This window comes from Oncorhynchus gorbuscha, linkage group LG10 (genome assembly GCF_021184085.1).
Source record: "Oncorhynchus gorbuscha isolate QuinsamMale2020 ecotype Even-year linkage group LG10, OgorEven_v1.0, whole genome shotgun sequence".
NCBI lineage: Eukaryota > Metazoa > Chordata > Actinopteri > Salmoniformes > Salmonidae > Oncorhynchus > Oncorhynchus gorbuscha.
In genome coordinates, this window is record NC_060182.1 from 12,233,440 (window position 1) to 12,255,428 (window position 21,989).

A 21,989-nucleotide genomic window follows, 5' to 3' on the forward strand; every position below is an offset into this window, starting at 1 on the left:
ATAAAAGACAGGAGCAATCAGACATTTTTATCAACATCTACATTATTGAATTAGGCAGAAGAACATTATTTTTTCTGGGGTATAGCACCTGGAATGGGACTGCTAATGGTTTCAGAGCCTCTAGGCTGTCTGGTTTACTGTGGGTCTTCTCTTTATTCCAGGGGACAAGAGAGTGCTAAAGCTTTCCCTGAAGTCCAAGGAGACAGGGCACAAATTCATCACCACTGACTTCATCTACTACAACTGCAGCGTGCTCCAGTCGTAAGTATCTATCTGCCATGATCTCTCATCTCTCTGAGGACGAGAGGACGCAGAGGAGCTTTCAGTGAAGTAACATATTGATTGGTTCTGTCCGTCACGTGAAATTCTTTGATGAGTTCTACCGGGCTGTGTAGCCATCTCAGTGTAGAAGAGAGGCTTGACAGATAACAGGTGCCCTGTGTTTGGAACGTGGATGTAGTCATGCGTTTGCTCCTTGTCAAGTTCTTTAAATGATTCTATGAAAATAGATGGCATAAAGTCATGTTTATTGTCAATATTTTTCAATGAATTTCAGAAACCGGTACAGAGACATGGACAGGTAGAAGGGACAGAGAAATGGAAGGTACTGGGGACAGAGAAATGGACAGGTACACGAGACAGAGAAATGGACAGGTAGAAGGGACAGAGAAATGGACAGGAAGAAGAGACATAGAAATGGACAGGTACTAGGGACAGATAAATGGACAGGTAGAAGGGACAGAGATAGGACAGGTACTAGGGACAGAGAAATGGACAGGTACACAAGACAGAGAAATGGACAGGTACACAAGACAGAGAAATGGACAGGTAGAAGGGACAGAGAAATGGACAGGAAGAAGAGACATAGAAATGGACAGGTACTAGGGACAGAGAAATGGACAGGTAGAAGGGACAGAGATAGGACAGGTACTAGGGACAGAGAAATGGACAGGTACACAAGACAGAGTAATGGACAGGTACACGAGACAGAGAAATGGACAGGTACACGAGACAGAGAAATGGACAGGAAGAAGAGACATAGAAATGGACAGGAAGAAGGGACAGTGAAATGGACAGGTACACGACACAGAGAAATGGACAGGTAGAAGGGACAGAGAAATGGAAGGTACACGAGACAGAGAAATGGACAGGTACACGAGACAGAGAAATGGACAGGTAGAAGGGACAGAGAAATGGACAGGTAGAAGGGACAGAGAAATGGATAGGCAGAAGGGACAGAGAAATGGACAGGAAGAAGGGACAGAGAAATGGACAGGTACACGAGACAGAGAAATGGACAGGTAGAAGGGACATAGAAATGGACAGGAAGAAGGGACAGTGAAATGGACAGGTACACGACACAGAGAAATGGACAGGTAGAAGGGACAGAGAAATGGAAGGTACACGAGACAGAGAAATGGACAGGTACACGAGACAGAGAAATGGACAGGTAGAAGGGACAGAGAAATGGACAGGTAGAAGGGACAGAGAAATGGACAGGTAGAAGGGACAGAGAAATGGATAGGCAGAAGGGACAGAGAAATGGACAGGAAGAAGGGACAGAGAAATGGACAGGTACACGAGACAGAGAAATGGACAGGTAGAAGGGACAGAGAAATGGACAGGAAGAGGAGACATAGAAATGGACAGGTAGAAGGGACAGAGAAATGGACAGGAAGAAGAGATAGAAATAGACAGGTAGAAGGGACAGAGAAATGGACAGGTACACGAGACAGAGAAATGGACAGGAAGAAGAGACAGAGAAATGGACAGGAAGAAGGGACATAGAAATGGACAGGAAGAAGGGACAGAGAAATGGAAGGTACTGGGGACAGAGAAATGGAAGGTACTGGGGACAGAGAAATGGAAGGTACTGGGGACAGAGAAATGGAAGGTACTGGGGACAGAGAAATGGACAGGAAGAAGGGACAGAGAAATGGAAGGTACTGGGGACAGAGAAATACAACAACAAACCTAATGAGAAATGGTAATCATGCAGTGTACACATCTAGTGATCAGTGGTGTAAAGTACTGAAAGTAAAAATACTTGAAAGTACTGCTGAAGTAGTTTTGGGGAGTATCTGTACTTTACTACATTCCAAAAGAAAATTATGTACTTTTTACTCCATACATTTCCCTGACACCCAAAAGTACATTTTGAATGCTTAGCAGGACAATTAATGGTCTAATTCACACACTTATCAAGAGAACATCACTGGTCATCCCTACAGCCTCTGATTTGGTGGACTCACTAAACAGAGAACATCCCTGGTCATAACTACAGCCTCTGATCTGGTGGGCTCACTAAACAGAGAACATCCCTGGTCATAACTACAGCCTCTGATCTGGTGGACTCACTAAACAGAGAACATCCCTGGTCATAACTACAGCCTCTGATCTGGTGGACTCACTAAACAGAGAACATCCCTGGTCATAACTACAGCCTCTGATGTGGTGGACTCACTAAACAGAGAACATCCCTGGTCATAACTACAGCCTCTGATGTGGTGCGCTCGGTGTTTTTATTTTTTATTAAAAAATTGCAACCTGGCCAAGATAAATCAAAGCAGTGTGACAAAAACAACAACACAGAGTTACACATGGGATAAACAAATGTACAGTCAATAACACTTTATAAATATCTATATACAGTGGGTGCAAATGTAGTAAGATTAGGGAGGTAAGGCAATAAATACGCCATAGTGGTGAAATAATTACAATTTTGGTGCACCCATGACCAGCTCGGAAACCAGATTGCATAGCGGAGAAGGTACGGTGGGATTTGAAGTGGTCGGTGATCTGTTTGTTAGCTTGGCTTTCGAAGACAGGGCAGGATGGATATAGGTCTATAACAGTTTGGGTCGAGAGTGTCTCCCCCTTTGAAGAGGGGGATGACCGCGGCAGCTTTCCAATCTTTAGGGATCTCAGACTATACGAAAGAGAGGTTGAACAGGCTAGTAATAGGGGTTGCAACAATTGCGGCTGATAATTTTATAAAGAGAGCGTCCAGATTGTCTAGCCCTGCTGATTTGTAAGGGTCCAGATTTTGCCGCTCTTTCAGAACATCAGCTACCTGAATTTGGGTGAAGGAGAAGCTTATTGAAATTTTGGGTGAAGGAGAATGCTTATTGAAATGATCGATTATCGTGGATTTATCAGTGGTGACAGTGTTTCCTAGCCTCAGTGCAGCGGGCAGCTGGGAGGAGGTGCTCTTATTCTCCATGGACTTTACAGTGTCCCGAAACTTTTTATAATTTGTGCTACAGGATGCACATTTTTGTTTGAAAAAGCTAGCCTTTGCTTTCCTAACTGACTGTGTATATTTTTTCCTAACTTCCCTGAAAAGTTGCATATCGCGGGGGCTATTCGATGCTAATGCAGTATTCCACAGAATGTTTTTGTGCTGGTCAAGGGCCGTCAAGTCTGGAGTGAACCAAGGGCTATATCTGTTCTTAGTTCTACATTTTTTGAATGGGGCATGCTTACTTAAGATGGTGAGGAAAGCACTTTTAAAGAATAACCAGGCATCCTCTAGTGACGTGGTGAGGTCAATATCCTTCCAGGATACCCGGGCCAGGTCGATTAGAAAGGTCTGCTCGCTAAAGTGTTTTAGGGAGCGTTTGACAGTGATGAGGGGTGGTTGTTTGACCGCAGACCCATTACTGATGCAGGCAATGAGGCAGTGATCACTGAGACCCTGTTTGAAGACAGCAGAGGTGTTTTTAGTTGGTCAGGATTATATCTATGAGGGTGCCTGTGTTTACGGATTTGGGGTTGTACCTGGTAGGTTCCTTGATAATATGTGTGAGATTGATAGCATCTACCTTAGGTTGTAGGACGCCCAGGGTGTTAAGAATATCCCAGTTTACGTCACCTAACAGTACGAACTCTGAAGATAAATGGGGGGCAATCAATTCACATATGGTGTCCAGGGCACAGCTGGGGGCACGGGGGGGGTCTATACCAAGGGGCTTCAGTGAGAGACTTATTTCTGGAAAGGTGGCTTTTTAAAAGTAGAAGCTCGAACTATTTGGGTACAGACCTGGATATCATGACATATTTCTGCAGTATATTGCGACTCTGCCCCCTTTGGCAGTTCTATCTTAGTGGAAAATGTTGGAGTTTGGGATGGAAATTTCTGAATTTTTGGTGGCCTTCATAAGCCAGCATTCAGACATGGCTAGGACATCAGGGTTGGCGGAGTGTGCTAAGGCAGGGAATAAAACCAATTTAGGGAGGAGGTTTCTGATGTTAACAAACCAAGGCTTTTACGGTTACAGAAGTCAACAAATGACAACGCCTGGGGAATAGGTGTGATACTGGGGACTACAGGGCCTGGGTTAACCTCTACATCACCAGAGGAACAGAGGCGGAGTAGGATAAGGGTGCGGCTAAAGGCTATAGTGCGTTGGGAACAGAGAATAAAAGGAGCAGATTTCTGGGTGTGGTAGAATAGATTCATGGCATAATGTACAGACAAGGGTATGGTAGGATGTGAGTACAGTGGAGGTAAACCTAGGCGTTGAGTGACGGTGAGAGAGGTTGTCTCTGGTGGCACCGGTTAAGCCAGGTGAGGTCTCTGCGTGTGTGGGTGGTTGGACAAAAGAGCTATCTAAGGCAAGGTGAGTGGGACTGAGGGCTCTACAGTGAAATAAAACAATAAGAACTAGCTGAGACAGCAGTAGACAAGGCATACTGACATTAGAGAGAGGCATAAAGCAGTCACAGGTGTTGATCAGGAGAGCTAAGACAACAACGGGTAAATGGCGATGAATGGGCCGAGCGGGTCAGTTAGTTGCACACAGGACCTGAGTTCGAGGCTGGGGCCAACAGGTAAATGGAGATGAATGGGCAGAGCGGGTCAGTTAGTTACACACAGGACCTGAGTTCGAGGCAGGGGCTGACAGGTAAACAAAATGAGGTACCGTGTTATTGAAATAGTCCAGGGGGCATCAGCTGTTTAGCTGAGTGACCATAGGATCAGGATCCAAAGAACAGCCATAGTCAGTGAGTCAAGTAGCCGTTCAGTAGTCAGTACTACGCTAGGCGAGCAGAAGACACAGCATTTAGAAAGCTAGCGGGCCGGGGCAAGAAGATGGGTCTTGGGGGACCTCGCAATGGAACAGCCTGTTGAGACCACATCGTGCGATTACGTCAACGGACCAGTCGTGATGGATCGGCGGGGCTCGTGTCGACAATGAAGGGTCCAGGCCAATTGGCAAAAGAGGTATTGTAGCCCTAGAATTAGATGGTATATGGGCCTAGCTCAGGCTAATTGGTGCTTGCTTCGGACAGAGGTGTTCGGTAGCCATTCGGTAGCAGCTAGCCAGCTGCAATGGCCCGGTGTAATGATCCAGAGAGAAGCAGTCCGATATGCTCTGTGTTGATATCGCGCTGTGAAGACTGGCATGTATTGTCCGAGCAAAAGCTGGCGGTGTCCGAGCTAAAAGTGAAGACCGCTAGCCGTGGCTAACAAAGACTAGTAGCTAGTTAGCTGGCTAGCTCCTGACAGAGGTTCCAGTTATAAGGAATAAAAATTGCAGATCCGCACCACATTGGGTGAGGCGGGTTGCAGGAAGGTATATTTAGTTCGTAGATAGAAAGATAGAAAGTGATTCAAAAGTATAAGAGCAAAAAAAATGTCTATTTAGACGGGATAAGACAAAGACAAACACAACACACGTCCGACTGCTACACCATCTTGGAATCATCACTAAAAACGTTTGCAAATGATGTCTGCATGTTGGAGCGTGCCCCTGGCTATCAGTAATGATGTCTGAGTGTTGGAGTGTGCCCCTGGCTATCAGTAATGATGTCTGCGTGTTGGAGTGTGCCCCTGGCTATCAGTAATGATGTCTGAGTGTTGGAGTGTGCCCCTGGCTATCAGTAATGATGTCTGAGTGTTGGAGCGTGCCCCTGGCTATCAGTAATGATGTCTGCGTGTTGGAGCGTGCCCCTGGCTATCAGTAATGATGTCTGAGTGTTGGAGTGTGCCCCTGGCTATCAGTAATGATGTCTGAGTGTTGGAGTGTGCCCCTGGCTATCAGTAATGATGTCTGAGTGTTGGAGCGTGCCCCTGGCTATCAGTAATGATGTCTGAGTGTTGGAGTGTGCCCCTGGCTATCAGTAATGATGTCTGAGTGTTGGAGTGTGCCCCTGGCTATCAGTAATGATGTCTGAGTGTTGGACTGTGCCCCTGGCTATCAGTAATGATGTCTGAGTGTTGGAGCGTGCCCCTGGCTATCAGTAATGATGTCTGAGTGTTGGAGCGTGCCCCTGGCTATCAGTAATGATGTCTGAGTGTTGGAGCGTGCCCCTGGCTATCAGTAATGATGTCTGAGTGTTGGAGTGTGCCCCTGGCTATCAGTAATGATGTCTGAGTGTTGGACTGTGCCCCTGGCTATCAGTAATGATGTCTGAGTGTTGGAGTGTGCCCCTGGCTATCAGTAATGATGTCTGAGTGTTGGAGCGTGCCCCTGGCTATCAGTAATGATGTCTGAGTGTTGGAGCGTGCCCCTGGCTATCAGTAATGATGTCTGCGTGTTGGAGTGTGCCCCTGGCTATCAGTAATGATGTCTGAGTGTTGGAGCGTGCCCCTGGCTATCAGTAATGATGTCTGAGTGTTGGAGCGTGCCCCTGGCTATCAGTAATGATGTCTGCGTGTTGGAGTGTGCCCCTGGCTATCAGTAATGATGTCTGAGTGTTGGAGCCTGCCCCTGGCTATCAGTAAAGATACATTTAAAAAATTTGAAATTATTTATACTTTTATTTAAACTTTTGATACTTAAGTATATTTTAGCAATAACATTTACTTTTGATACTTAAGTTTATTTAAAACCAAATACTTTGACTTTTACTCAAGTAAGGATTTTACTTGGTGACTTTCACTTTTTTAATTTTCTATTAAGGTATCTTTACTTTTACTCAAATATGACAATTGGGTACTTTTTCCATTGCTAGTGGCACTGCTATGTCCTCTTCCACTTTCTATGTTATGCATCATACAACCACTGGACACAGGACCAGATAACATCCAGGACAGGCTGGCCAGATGTTGCTAGCTAATATGATTTGAGAAGGCCCGGGTCTGTAACAGTAGCAGCAGCAGGCTCATGCAGGGTAGGGCCAGGCAGGGTAGGGGACAGGTAGGTTAGGGCCAGGTAGAGTAGGGCCAGGTAGGGCAGGATAGGGTCCAGGGAGGGTAGGGCAGGGCAGGGTAGGGCCAGGTAGGGTAGGGTCCAGGCAGGGTAGGGGCCAGGAAGGGTAGGGGCCAGGAAGGGTAGGGTCCAGGCAGCGTAGGGTCCAGGCAGCGTAGGGGGCAGGCAGGCTAGGGCCAGGCAGGGTAGGGGCCAGGCAGCGTAGGGTCCAGGCAGGGTAGGGGGCAGGCAGGCTAGGGGCCAGGCAGGGTAGGGGCCAGGCAGCGTAGGGGCCAGGCAGGGTAGGGGCCAGGCAGCGTAGGGGCCAGGCAGGGTAGGGGCCAGGCAGCGTAGGGGCCAGGCAGGGTAGGGGCCAGGCGAGCAGGGTAGGGTAGTGCAGGTCCAGGCAGACATCCAGACCACAGCTTTGCTGAGGCAGAACAATGGGAATGCATCTCTTCGAGGATCAGTCAGAGCCCCTTGCTCAGAGCCTCTCGCTGGCTTCAGCTTCAGCACGGAGCTCCATGCCAAGGTCTCGTCTTTCTTCTGTTCTGTTTGTGGAGCAACGGCGTTTTACTGGCATATGTGCACATTTGCACTTCAGCACTGAGTCGATGGCGTGGGTGTGAGAGGTTTTTTTTCTCAACATGGAGGAGTGTATGACATGGAGTATCATTCTGAATATTGTGTATATTGCCATTGTTTTTAAATTAGCATGACGCCTCACAGTTTAAGATGAAGACGTTAACACAGAAAAAGCAAAGACATATCGGTGGTCTGGCAACTTCACTCTTCATCACATCCAAACATGCTAAAAATAATTTGTTTGCAGCTAAATGAATGGGTGTTTATGTCAGAGAATAACATGTCCTTGTCGGCTGACAGAATGCATACACAACAATGAATTCTCTAGTGTAAGGAAGCAGGGCAACATAATCCATGCAGGGCTCGCCAGTTGCCATAGCAACCTAGCAGAGGCCTACCTTGCCAGAGCGGTCTGCCTGAAGCATATGCCAGATTTCCTCTTTTCACAAAGGCCCTGTGGGACCATTTAGCCCTTGAATTGTTTCCCCCTCTGGTGTTTGCTGGCGGACAGCGCTCACTCACCCCAGCCCTGCTACGTTGGCACCCATTTTCTTCTCAAAACAATTCTTTAGCAATAATGACCACCTGTGAATTGGAAGGACATTAGCTCTGAAACTAGGGTCTGACTGATTATACACTTTTACCAAATCACCCCCTGGCATTTTAGGCATTTCAGAACAAAGGCTATTTTTTATAAGACATTATGAAATCTCTGGGATACCTTTTGAATCTTTCTCATGTCTCCCCAGCAACACCTCCCAGTTCTCCCCTTCCTGTCTTCATTATTTACCTGATTCTCCAAAGGCATTCACATTTGGTAGAAACCCAGTCAGATCTACACATTTTGTCACTCAGAAACAAGCTCCAACTAGCCAACGTTAACACTAGTTTCCGCATACAGCAGTCCAATAGGCTACCGAGTCCACTTCCAAGCAATGATGTTAGGAAGAAAACTCCCTTCATTAGTGGTGCAGGTTTTGGCTGTTCTGTGTTTCTCAGGCTTCACTGAAATTAGACAGAAGTGAATTGATGGACTTTTTACCCCCGATGCAGCATATTGCATATCTCAGCAAGACATGCTGATCTACACATATTATCTACAGCAGATCTCATTCTCCTGCAGTGGAAGACCATGCAGCCTTACAGCCGGCGATACTCATAGCTCTCTTATTAAAGTAGGCCTTAACATTCCCTTTCCATAAGGTGTACTGACTCTACTGATAGCTACTTTATTAAGGAAAAATGCCTGTGATATGTGGTTAAGATGAATGTGCTCACTGTAAATCACTGTGGATAAGAGAGTCTACTAAATGACTAAAATGTCAAATATAAAATGTGTACTATATGTCTGGAGCAGGCGTTGTAAATCTCCATGAATACACTGACTCAAAACATCGTATTAACATGGCCAACGTATAGCCAGCCTGCCGGATTAAAAATGCTTTGGTATTATTTTCCAGGTGTATATGTGGCTTGCCTCTGAAATGCTTTTTGTTATTCCCCCACCAACAGGGAGGCAGCAGCTCAGCATTCTGCTGTCAGAGATTATACAGTGCAGTGTAGCATAGGGGTGAGTATGAGCAGACTGCTGAGACCCTCCAAATGGGATTTGAACCTCCAGGGGAAGGATATGATTAGTATAGGACAAAGTACAGGTTCCTCACGCTGTTCAGAATGCAAAAGGCTTCAGAGCGGAGGAGTGGAGGGGTGACGGGGTGTGGGGAATGCAGACAGGGTCAGAATGAGAGTCGAACGAGGGTTGAAGGAAAATCGCCTGTTATTCTGTCGTCCTCCAATGTGTTGAGAGTCTGACCTCAGCCTGTGCTGCTTATCGTTGATGGTAAGACAGTGTCTGTCGTCTATTGATGGTTAGACAGTGTCTGTAGTTGATGGTTAGACAGTGTCTGTCGTCTATTGATGGTTAGACGGTGTCTATCGTTGATGGTTAGACAGTGTCTGTCGTCTATTGATGGTTAGACAGTGTCTGTAGTTGATGGTTTAGACAGTGTCTATCATTGATGGTTAGACAGTGTCTATCGTTGATGGTTAGACAGTGTCTATCTTTGATGGTTAGACAGTGTCTGTCGTCTATTGATGGTTAGACAGTGTCAGTAGTTGATGGTTAGACAGTGTCTGTAGTTGATGGTTAGACAGTGTCTGTCGTCTTTTGATGGTTAGACAGTGTCTGTCGTCTATTGATGTTTAGACAGTGTCAGTAGTTGATGGTTAGACAGGGTCAGTAGTTGATGGTTAGACAGTGTCTATCGTTGATGGTTAGACAGTGTCTATCGTTGATGGTTAGACAGTGTCTATCGTTGATGGTTAGACAGTGTCTGTCGTCTATTGATGGTTCGACAGTGTCTGTCGTCTATTGATGGTTAGACAGTGTCAGTAGTTGATGGTTAGACAGTGTCAGTAGTTGATGGTTAGACAGTGTCAGTAGTTGATGGTTAAACAGTGTCTGTCGTCTATTGATGGTTAAACAGTGTCTGTCATCTATTGATGGTTAGACAGTGTCTGTTGTCTATCGTTGATGGTTAGACAGTGTCAGTAGTTGATGGTTAGACAGAGACTGTCGTTGATGCTGTGACGGTGTCAATTGTCTATCGTTGATGGTTAGACAGGGTCAGTAGTTGATGGTTAGACAGGGTCAGTAGTTGATGGTTAGACAGTGTCAGTAGTTGATGGTTAGACAGAGACTGTCGTTGATGCTGTGACTGTGTCAATTGTCTATCGTTGATGGTTAGACAGTGTCTATCGTTGATGGTTAGACAGTGTCTATCGTTGATGGTTAGACAGTGTCTATCGTTGATGGTTAGACAGTGACGTTGATGGTTGACAGTGTCTGTGATTGATGGTCACAGTGTCTGTCGTCTATTGATGGTTAGACAGTGTCAGTAGTTGATGGTTAGACAGTGTCAGTAGTTGATGGTTAGACAGTGTCAGTAGTTGATGGTTAAACAGTGTCTGTCGTCTATTGATGGTTAAACAGTGTCTGTCATCTATTGATGGTTAGACAGTGTCTGTAGTTGATGGTTAGACAGAGACTGTCGTTGATGCTGTGACGGTGTCAATTGTCTATCGTTGATGGTTAGACAGGGTCAGTAGTTGAGTTGAGGGTCAGTAGTTGATGGTTAGACAGTGTCAGTAGTTGATGGTTAGACAGAGAGTTGATGCTGTGACTGTGTCAATTGTTGATGGTGTCAGTAGTTGATGGTTAGACAGGGTCAGTAGTTGATGGTTAGACAGGGTCAAGTAGTTGATGGTTAGACAGGGTCAGTAGTTGATGGTTAGACAGGGTCAGTAGTTGATGGTTAGACAGTGTCAGTAGTTGATGGTTAGACAGAGACTGTCGTTGATGCTGTGACTGTGTCAATTGTCTATCGTTGATGGTTAGACAGGGTCAGTAGTTGATGGTTGAACTGTGTCAGTAGTTGATGGTTAGACAGGGTCAGTGGTTGATGGTTAGACAGGGTCAGTAGTTGATGGTTAGACAGGGTCAGTAGTTGATGGTTGGACAGGGTCAGTAGTTGATGGTTAGACAGGGTCAGTAGTTGATGGTTAGACAGGGTCGGTAGTTGATGGTTGGACAGGGTCAGTAGTTGATGGTTAGACAGGGTCAGTAGTTGATGGTTAGATAGTGTCAGTAGTTGATGGTTAGACAGGGTCAGTAGTTGATGGTTAGACAGGGTCAGTAGTTGATGGTTAGACAGGGTCAGTAGTTGATGGTTGGACAGGGTCAGTAGTTGATGGTTAGACAGGGTCAGTAGTTGATGGTTAGACAGGGTCAGTAGTTGATGGTTGGACAGGGTCAGTAGTTGATGGTTAGACAGGGTCAGTAGTTGATGGTTAGACATGGTCAGTAGTTAATGGTTAGACAGGGTGAGTAGTTGGTTAGACAGTGTCTGTCGTCTATTGATGTTTAGACAGTGTCAGTAGTTGATGGTTAGACAGGGTCAGTAGTTGATGGTTAGACCGGGTCAGTAGTTGATGGTTAGACAGGGTCAGTAGTTGATGGTTGGACAGGGTCAGTAGTTGATGGTTAGACAGTGTCTGTCGTCTATTGATGGTTAGACAGTGTCTGTCGTCTATTGATGGTTAGACAGTGTCAGTAGTTGATATTTAAACAGTGTCTGTCGTCTATTGATGGTTAAACAGTGTCTGTCGTCTATTGATGGTTAAACAGTGTCTGTCGTCTATTGATGGTTAAACAGTGTCTGTCATCTATTGATGGTTAGACAGGGTCAGTAGTTGATGGTTAGACAGGGTCAGTAGTTGATGATTAGACAGTGTCAGTGGTTGATGGTTAGACAGTGTCAGTATTTGATGGTTAGACAGTGTCAGTATTTGATGGTTAGACAGGGTCTGTAGTTGATGGTTAGACAGTGTCAGTAGTTGATGGTTAGACAGGGTCTGTAGTTGATGGTTAGACAGGGTCAGTAGTTGATGGTTAGACAGTGTCAGTATTTGATGGTTAGACAGGGTCAGTAGTTGATGGTTAGACAGTGTCAGTAGTTGATGGTTAGACAGTGTCAGTAGTTGATGGTTAGACAGTGTCAGTAGTTGATGGTTAGACAGGGTCAGTAGTTGATGGTTAGACAGTGTCAGTGGTTGATGGTTAAACGGTCAGTAGTTGATGATTAGACAGTGTCAGTAGTTGATGGTTAGACAGTGTCAGTAGTTGATGGTTAGACAGTGTCAGTGGTTGATGGTTAGACAGTGTCAGTAGTTGATGGTTAGACAGTGTCAGTAGTTTATGGTTAGACAGTGTCAGTAGTTGATGGTTAGACAGGGTCAGTAGTTGACGGTTAGACAGTGTCAGTAGTTGATGGTTAGACAGTGTCAGTAGTTGATGGTTAGACAGTGTCAGTAGTTTATGGTTAGACAGTGTCAGTAGTTGATGGTTAGACATGGTCAGTGGTTGATGGTTAGACAGTGTCAGTAGTTGATGGTTAGACAGGGTCAGTAGTTGATGGTTAGACAGTGTCAGTAGTTGGTGGTTAGACAGTGTCAGTAGTTGATGGTTAGACAGGGTCTGTAGTTGATGGTTAGACAGTGTCAGTAGTTGATGGTTAGACAGTGTCAGTAGTTGATGGTTAGACAGTGTCAGTAGTTGATGGTTAGACAGTGTCAGTAGTTGATGGTTAGACAGGGTCAGTAGTTGATGGTTAGACAGGGTCAGTAGTTGATGGTTAGACAGTGTCAGTAGTTGATGGTTAGACAGTGTCAGTGGTTGATGGTTAGACAGTGTCAGTAGTTGATAGTTAGACAGTGTCAGTAGTTAATATATAATAATAATATATGCCATTTAGCAGACGCTTTTATCCAAAGCGACTTACAGTCATGTTGATGGTTAGACAGGGTCAGTAGTTGATGGTTAGACAGTGTCAGTAGTTGGTGGTTAGACAGTGTCAGTAGTTGATGGTTAGACAGTGTCAGTAGTTGGTGGTTAGACAGTGTCAGTCATCACAGGTGTTTCATGCTCCTTAGATGCATTTTCTCATCAGAATCATAATTTTGATTTCAGCTGAAACAGCATTTTAGGGCTCTAATGAATTGCTAATTTCTAATTGAAAGTCAGCTAGAAGATGATGCTGACCTTGGCCATTGTTCCTGCAGGCTTACCAGCCTGTTTCTGCTTCAAAGCAGCAGAGGTTGATGACATATTGGATCCCTTTTGTCAAAGTCAGGCTGTTTAATCTGAGAGCTCACACGCTCCCCCTTGTCTCCTCAGGTGCACCTCATGCGTGAGCAGCCCCTTCCCCTGCAACTGGTGTAAATACCGCCACATCTGCACCAACAACCTGGCAGAGTGCTCCTTCCAGGAGGGACGCGTCAGCAGCGTGGAGGTAAGAGACTATACTGCCCACACAGACAATAATGAATTGCCATCTCACAGCAGACTGAAAACAGGATGAGGCCGCCAGGGTGACAGGAAGTGTGTCCGTGGAGTTGCCTGCCTGGTTCTGTTATTCACAGGATCTCAGCGATGCGGTCCTTTACAGACCGTGGAGAATCCAACCTGGTCATGACCCCGTGAACCTGGGTCAGGCTGACCCCATTATCTAACACAGCTTTCCCATTGTTTTGTGTGTGATTCACTACAGCTGGAACCATTTAGGATACCTAGTCAGTTGCCTAACTGAATGTATCGGAGAAGTGTGGGGGGGGGCTGCCTTAATCAACATCCACATCTTCGGCACCTGGGGAACAGTGGGTTGACTGCCTTGCTCAGGGGCAGAATGACAGATTTTTACCTTGTCAGCTCAGGGATTTGATTTGGCCCAACATTCTTTCATTGTCTGCACTGTTCAGGAGCTAGCTACTGCAGGGACCCATTGTCTGCAGTGTTCAGGAGCTAGCTACTGCAGGGACCCGTTGTCTGCACTGTTCAGGAGCTAGCTACTGCAGGGACCCGTTGTCTGCACTGTTCAGGAGCTAGCTACTGCTGGGACCCATTGTCTGCAGTGTTCAGGAGCTAGCTACTGCTGGGACCCATTGTCTGCACTGTTCAGGAGCCAGCTTCTGCTGGGACCCATTGTCTGCAGTGTTCAGGAGCTAGCTACTGCTGGGACCCATTGTCTGCACTGTTCAGGAGCCAGCTTCTGCTGGGACCCATTGTCTGCAGTGTTCAGGAGCTAGCTACTGCTTGGACCCATTGTCTGCACTGTTCAGGAGCCAGCTTCTGCTGGGACCCATTGTCTGCAGTGTTCAGGAGCTAGCTACTGCTGGGACCCATTGTCTGCACTGTTCAGGAGCCAGCTACTGCTGGGACCCATTGTCTGCAGTGTTCAGGAGCTAGCTACTGCTGGGACCCATTGTCTGCACTGTTCAGGAGCCAGCTACTGCTGGGACCCATTGTCTGCACTGTTCAGGAGCTAGCTTCTGCTGGGACCCATTGTCTGCACTGTTCAGGAGCTAGCTACTGCTGGGACCCATTGTCTGCACTGTTCAGGAGCCAGCTACTGCTGGGACCCATTGTCTGCAGTGTTCAGGAGCTAGCTACTGCTGGGACCCATTGTCTGCAGTGTTCAGGAGCTTGCTAGTGCTGGGACCCATTGTCTGCACTGTTCAGGAGCTAGCTACTGCTGGGACCCATTGTCTGCACTGTTCAGGAGCTAGCTTCTTGGAGTGGTCTCAAAGTTCCATTCAGTCCTAAACTTGGCATTCTTTGTCGTATTGACCCATAGAAATGTTGTTCTCCCATCTATGTAAAAGCAAATGTAATTTCCTTTTGTTTATATGCTGGCACTTTAAGATGGGCGAACTTGGTTATAGCTTGTGCTATAGTGTTGTATAAGACTTGTTAAAGTGAATAGAACTGGAATCATGTTCAATCACCATGCAAAATCATTCTGGCTATGGATACGGAGGATATGAACACATTAACACGCCAGCAGTTAGGCAACTGACTAGGTATGCTAAATGGTTCCAGCTGTATACTGATTGAACTTGCTCTGCTGGGAGTTTACCTCCATATATCCATTTTTGAATTCTGCTTTTCCACTAAAATCTTTAATAACACTGACAACTAAAATATTGTGTTATTGTTGTTAGTGTTATGCTGATTAAAAATAATAATAAAAAATGAACCCGAAAGGTTATTCGAGGAACCATTAAAGGGGTTTCTTTGAAGAGCCCTTTTTAATGGGGTTCTTCAAATAACTTTTAGAGGTTCTCCCACAGTTTCAATTTGTAGAACCCCTAAAGGATACTCCAGGAATCTAGAGTGTACTGTGTGATCTTTTTTCTTTCCATGGTACCTCACAATATTTGGTCCAGTGTGTTATTTGATGTTTTTATATTTAAAAAAAACTTTGTCTGTCTCTGCTCATTCCCCAATGCCTCTGAGAGTGCTAGACCATCCAACTTGGCCAAATGATGGTTTAGTGACAGAGAGTGACACCAGAGTAATTGGGCTTACAAAAGCCTGCATCTCATAATGGCTTTGCATCAATCCTACCCTTCTCAGTACACATTGATTACACACTTGACTGGGCCACAGACCAGCTGAGAAGCCCAGGCTCAGACTGTACTGCAGTGGGGGTTTTTCAGCAAGTGATGTTCAGAACCAGGCTCAGGAGTGGCTGGGGCTAGGGGAGAGAAAGGCTGTTCAGAACCAGGCTTAGGAGTGGCTGGGGCTAGGGGAGAGAAGGGCTGTTCAGAACCAGGCTCAGGAGTGACTGGGGCTAGGGGAGAGAAGGGATGTTCAGAACCAGGCTCAGGAGTGACTGGGGCTAGGGGAGAGAAGGGCTGTTCAGAACCAGGCTCAGGAGTGACTGGGGCTAGGGGATAGAAGGGATGTTCAGAACCAGGCTCAGGAGTGACTGGGGCTAGGGGAGAGAAGGGCTGTTCAGAACCACGCTCAGGAGTGACTGGGGCTAGGGGAGAGAAGGGATGTTCAGAACCAGGCTCAGGAGTGACTGGGGCTAGGGGAGAGAAGGGCTGTTCAGAACCAGGCTCAGGAGTGACTGGGGCTAGGGGATAGAAGGGATGTTCAGAACCAGGCTCAGGAGTGACTGGGGCTAGGGGAGAGAAGGGCTGTTCAGAACCAGGCTCAGGAGTGACTGGGGCTAGGGGATAGAAGGGATGTTCAGAACCAGGCTCAGGAGTGACTGGGGCTAGGGGAGAGAAGGGCTGTTCAGAACCAGGCTCAGGAGTGACTGGGGCTATGGGAGAGAAGGGATATTAAGAGAAAAGACAGGGGGGTGGAAACACACACCCTTCAGCTTTTGGCACATTAGAATTTTACGCTTAACTGAACATCAAAGAGATGCCTTATCTGGCCTTATCAGACAGAGGCAGCCGGCAGCAGGGTGGGCAGGGCCTACCCGTCACAGCCTCCCCCATCCTGCACCAGCCTGCCCCAGCCTGCTCCAGCCTGACCCAGCCTGCCCTAGCATCCCCCAGCCTGCCCTAGCCTCCCCCAGCCTCCCCAGCCTGCACCAGCCTCCCCCAGCCTGCTCCAGCCTCCCCCAGCTTGCTCCAGCCTCCCCCAGCCTGCTCCAGCTTCCCCAAGCCTGCCCCAGCCTCGCCAGACTCCTTGCCCCAAAGTGCCACAATTGACAATCTCCTTATTTCACCCCGAAAAAAAGGAATTACTCAGTGAAAAAGAGTGACTCATGCACTGTTGATACTGGAGGGGGAATATTTTGGAGAAGCAGGCCATGACACTCCTCTTCCTCTGCTCCCACAAAGAAAGAAAGAAAGAAAGGTTGATTCACAAAGGAGCACACATATCATGGGAAGATTTTAGAAGTAGGCTTGGACTGGTATGCTGCGATTCAACAAGTTCACTGTCATTTGCTGTTAAGCCATGGAGAATAAACCATTTTCATGTGTGCCAGCTGGCTGCCAGAGCTTTTCTTCTCATTCTATTATTCAACTGATAGTGTTTCTGTCCAGTGATCTGAAGTGTCTCTATCTCTGTGTCTGTGTGTGTATGCGTGTCTGTCTGTGTGTGTGCATATGCGTGTCTGTCTGTGTGTGTGCGTATGCGTGTCTGTCTGTGTTCTTTTGCGTGTCTGTCTGTGTGCGTATGCGTGTCTGTCTGTGTTCTTTTGCGTGTCTGTCTGTGTGCATAAGCGTGTCTGTCTGTGTGTGTATGCGTGTCTGTCTGTGTGTGTGCATATGCGTGTCTGTCTGTGTGTGTGCGTATGCGTGTCTGTCTGTGTTCTTTTGCGTGTCTGTCTGTGTGCGTATGCGTGTCTGTCTGTGTTCTTTTGCGTGTCTGTCTGTGTGCGTAAGCGTGTCTGTCTGTGTTCTTTTGCGTGTCTGTCTGTGTGCGTATGCGTGTCTGTCTGTGTTCTTTTGCGTGTCTGTCTGTGTTCTTTTGCGTGTCTTTCTGTGTTATTTTGCGCGTCTGTCTGTGTGTGTATGCGTGTCTGTCTGTGTGCGTATGCGTATCTGTGTGCATATGCATGTCTGTGTGCGTGCGTGGGTGCGTGTGCGTGCGTGTGCGTGCGTGCGTGTGTGTGTGTGTGTGTGTGTGTGTGTGTGTGTGTGTGTGTGTGTGTGTGTGTGTGTGTGTGTGCGTGCGTGCGTGCGTGCGTGCGTGCGTGCGTGCGTGCGTGCGTGCGTGTGTGTGTGCGCGTGCGTGTGTGTGTGTGATTGTGTTCAGTGGAGCGTGTCTCATCTGCAGCCCTGTCCTCCAGTGTGCTACCATGGCTGGGTTGGCCCTGGGTTGGCCCTGGGTTGGAGAGGTGCTTCAGAGAAACAGCGGGGGCACTCCAAACAGACAGAGAGACACGGGTGTGGGCTGTAGGGAGGAGATGTGTTGCTCCCCTAAGGCACTGGACACGCCAGCCAGCCAGATCCTACTGTATAATCCACAGCACAGTGGCCTTCTTCAGCCCGGGAGTGTGCAGAGAGAGATAGGACTGGATCAGAGCAATAGTTGAGCTCCGTCCAAACTCACCATCCTCCACAAGGCTGCATGGCTCACAGGAAATGAGGAATTGAAAAATGAAAAACAAACACCTTTCCAACTAATCTATTGAAGAAAATTGTTATGATGTATATATATATCTGTTTAGAATGTTCAAGCCCTGAGTAATGTGTTGTCATTTAGATAAACTGGCATCATTAGTCAGTGTATTCAGTGATGTTATGATGACTACTACTGACATTGGATAGATGGTCCCTCATTACTGGTCCTTCACCAGGTTCATTAGGGTAGGAAAGATCATCTCTGTGGGGACCAACACCAGTTAACTGTTTGGTTTCTGAGAACGGAATGTTTTCAATCTGTGAAAACTGATATGGGTTTAAATAGATCTAACGTAGATGTGTGCTGCAGAACATTTGGTAGTCATGCATACAGAGTTTTTAAATAGGCTTGAGAGAAAGGTTGTTTTTTTTCTACATGAATTGGTTTGTTAAACCGAGAGATAGCAGAGTTGTTCACGACCAAGGATGCTCTTTTATTCTCAGCCTCGGCTCCTCAATTGAGAGGATCAAAGTAGGAATCGATTTTCCATATGAGGAGAATCTTCTAGCCCCGCCAGCCAGCCAGCCACAGAGACCAACAGACAGACAGGTACATAGATACTGTGCTGCCTGCTCCGTCTCACATTGTCCCCCACATTAGGAGTCTCTGTTAATAACGCCATGCAGATATTTAGCCTTAAATGGAGCTCGCCACCAGGTCAGGGGGAATGTCTCACTGAGACTCCTAATACTTAGTGAGATCTCAGGGGGGAATATCTCACTGAGACTCCTAATACTTAGTGAGAGCTCAGGGGGCAATGTCTCACTGAGACTCCTAATACTTAGTGAGAGCTCAGGGGGCAATGTCTCACTGAGACTCCTAATACTTATTGAGAGCTCAGGGAGGGATGTCTCACTGAGACTCCTAATACTTATTGAGAGCTCAGGGGGCAATGTCTCACTGAGACTCCTAATACTTATTGAGAGCTCAGGGAGGGATGTCTCACTGAGACTCCTAATACTTAGTGAGAGCTCAGGGAGGGATGTCTCACTGAGACTCCTAATACTTAGTGAGAGCTCAAAGACACGTTTTTATATTGGCCTTTCCCAGAGAACCCTGAGATCAAAGAATGTGCTGCTGGGCTCTCCAAAACAACTGTCCCCCTCTGTGTTGTGTCTCAGTGGGATGGCCCTTTATTAACGAGTGAAGGCCCAGTAATTAATTGTGGGATGAGTGACAGAGGAGCCATTATCCCGGCAGGAAGCAAGGAAGTGGTCGTGGCACTCAGTGGTGGGTAGCGACCACAGAGGATCAGGAATTGACACTGTGTGCAGATTTCACCACCAGCACATTACTGAGCCCCCTGCACAGAAACCAGTGGCCCATTACTCACTGTGTAACCAGAGGCCACTGTACTGCCACGCCTTGCCCAGGGAAGAGCCGCACAGGGTCAAGACCCCCTTCCCAGTCTTCTCTTCTCATACCTCTTGTTTTTTACATTACAAAACACTTTACAAGTAAAACATCAAGATCAGATTGGTTCCCTGCAAAGGGTGGCTTTTTGAAGAATCGACATGATTCCATATGTGTTATTTCATAGTTTATGTCTTCACTATTATTCTACATTTGAGAAAATAATTTTTAAAAACAAAAAAAACTTTGAATGAGTAGGTGTGTCCAAACATGTATGTATGTATGTATGTATGTATGTATGTATGTATGTATGTATGTATGTATGTATGTATGTATGTATGTATGTATGTATGTATGTATGTATGTATGTATGTATGTATGTATGTATGTATGTATGTATGTATGTATGTATGTATGTATGTATGTAAGTATTGTAACCACCTTATTATGTTGAAGATATGGTCTGGTTGCAGGTGAAAGGCTAGCTATAGCAGGCCAATGTAGAGGACTAATGCTAGTTATGCCAGTAAAGCCACTTAGATTTCACAATTTAGGTACAGTATGTCATGTTACGGTTTTCTTCCTGGGAAGGAGAGGAGGACCAAAATGCAGGGTGGTTATGGTTGAACATCTTTAATAAAGATGATAATGATGAACAATATACATATACAAAACGTGGAAAATCCGAAACAGTCTTAACTGGTGCAAAACACAGAGAGAGGAAACATCATCCATGAAATACCCAAAGAATATGGCTGCCTAAATATGGTTCCTAATCAGAGACAACAATAAACACCTGCCTCTGATTGAGAACCACTCTAGGCAACCATAGACTTACCTAGAATACTACACTAAACACAACCCCGTCAATCTACAAAACCCCTAGACAAGACAAACACATACAGTGCCTTGCGAAAGTATTCGGCCCCCTTGAACTTTGCGACCTTTTGCCACATTTCAGGCTTCAAACATAATGATATAAAACTGTATTTTTTTGTGAAGAATCAACAACAAGTGGGACACAATCATGAAGTGGAACGACATTTATTGGATATTTCAAACTTTTTTAACAAATCAAAAACTGAAAAATTGGGCGTGCAAAATTATTCAGCCCCCTTAAGTTAATACTTTTGCTGCGATTACAGCTGTAAGTTGCTTGGGGTATGTCTCTATCAGTTTTGCACATCGAGAGACTGAAATTTTTTCCCATTCCTCCTTGCAAAACAGCTCGAGCTCAGTGAGGTTGGATGGAGAGCATTTGTGAACAGCAGTTTTCAGTTCTTTCCACAGATTCTCGATTGGATTCAGGTCTGGACTTTGACTTGGCCATTCTAACACCTGGATATGTTAATTTTTGAACCATTCCATTGTAGATTTTGCTTTATGTTTTGGATCATTGTCTTGTTGGAAGACAAATCTCCGTCCCAGTCTCAGGTCTTTTGCAGACTCCATCAGGTTTTCTTCCAGAATGGTCCTGTATTTGGCTCCATCCATCTTCCCATCAATTTTAACCATCTTCCCTGTCCCTGCTGAAGAAAAGCAGGCCCAAACCATGATGCTGCCATGACCATGTTTGACAGTGGGGATGGTGTGTTCAGGGTGATGAGCTGTGTTGCTTTTACGCCAAACATAACGTTTTGCATTGTTGCCAAAAAGTTCAATTTTTGTTTCATCTGACCAGAGCACCTTCTTCCACATGTTTGGTGTGTCTCCCAGGTGGCTTGTGGCAAACTTTAAACAACACTTTTTATGGATATCTTTAAGAAATGGCTTTTTCTTCTTGCCACTCTTCCATAAAGGCCAGATTTGTGCAATATACGACTGATTGTTGTCCTATGGACAGAGTCTCCCACCTCAGCTGTAGATCTCTGCAGTTCATCCAGAGTGATCATGGGCCTCTTGGCTGCATCTCTGATCAGTCTTCTCCTTGTATGAGCTGAACGTTTAGAGGGACGGCCAGGTCTTGGTAGATTTGCAGTGGTCTGATACTCCTTCCATTTCAATATTATCGCTTGCACAGTGCTCCTTGGGATTGTTAAAGCTTGGGAAATCTTTTTGTATCCAAATCCGGCTTCACAACAGTATCTCGGACCTGCCTGGTGTGTTCCTTGTTCTTCATGATGTTCTCTGCGCTTTTAACGGACCTCTGAGACTATCACAGTGCAGGTGCATTTATACGGAGACTTGATTACACACAGGTGGATTGTATTTATAATCATTAGTCAATATTGGATCATTCAGAGATCCTCACTGAACTTCTGGAGAGAGTGAAAGTAAAGGGGCTGAATAATTTTGCACGCCGAATTTTTCAGTTTTTGATTTGTTAAAAAAGTTTGAAATGTCCAATAAATGTTGTTCCACTTCATGATTGTGTCCCATTGTGTCCCACTTGTTGTTGATTCTTCACAAAAAAATACAGTTTTATA

General features: G+C 46.0%; 1 protein-coding gene across 5 annotated transcripts in view; it reads left to right on the forward strand.

Moving 5' to 3' along the window:
• The window catches only part of plxna3 (plexin A3), a 194,003-nt gene that overhangs the window by 110,838 nt on the left and 61,176 nt on the right, over positions 1-21,989 (forward strand). For all 5 annotated transcript variants that reach the window (XR_006840871.1, XR_006840870.1, XM_046364908.1 and 2 more), the window contains exons 8-9: positions 162-261; positions 13,456-13,570. Coding sequence is in view for 3 of the 5 variants with exons in the window: in XM_046364908.1 (XP_046220864.1) it covers positions 162-261; positions 13,456-13,570 (215 nt within the window). In the remaining 2 variants the exon portion in view is untranslated. The remainder of the gene's footprint in view (positions 1-161; positions 262-13,455; positions 13,571-21,989) is intronic.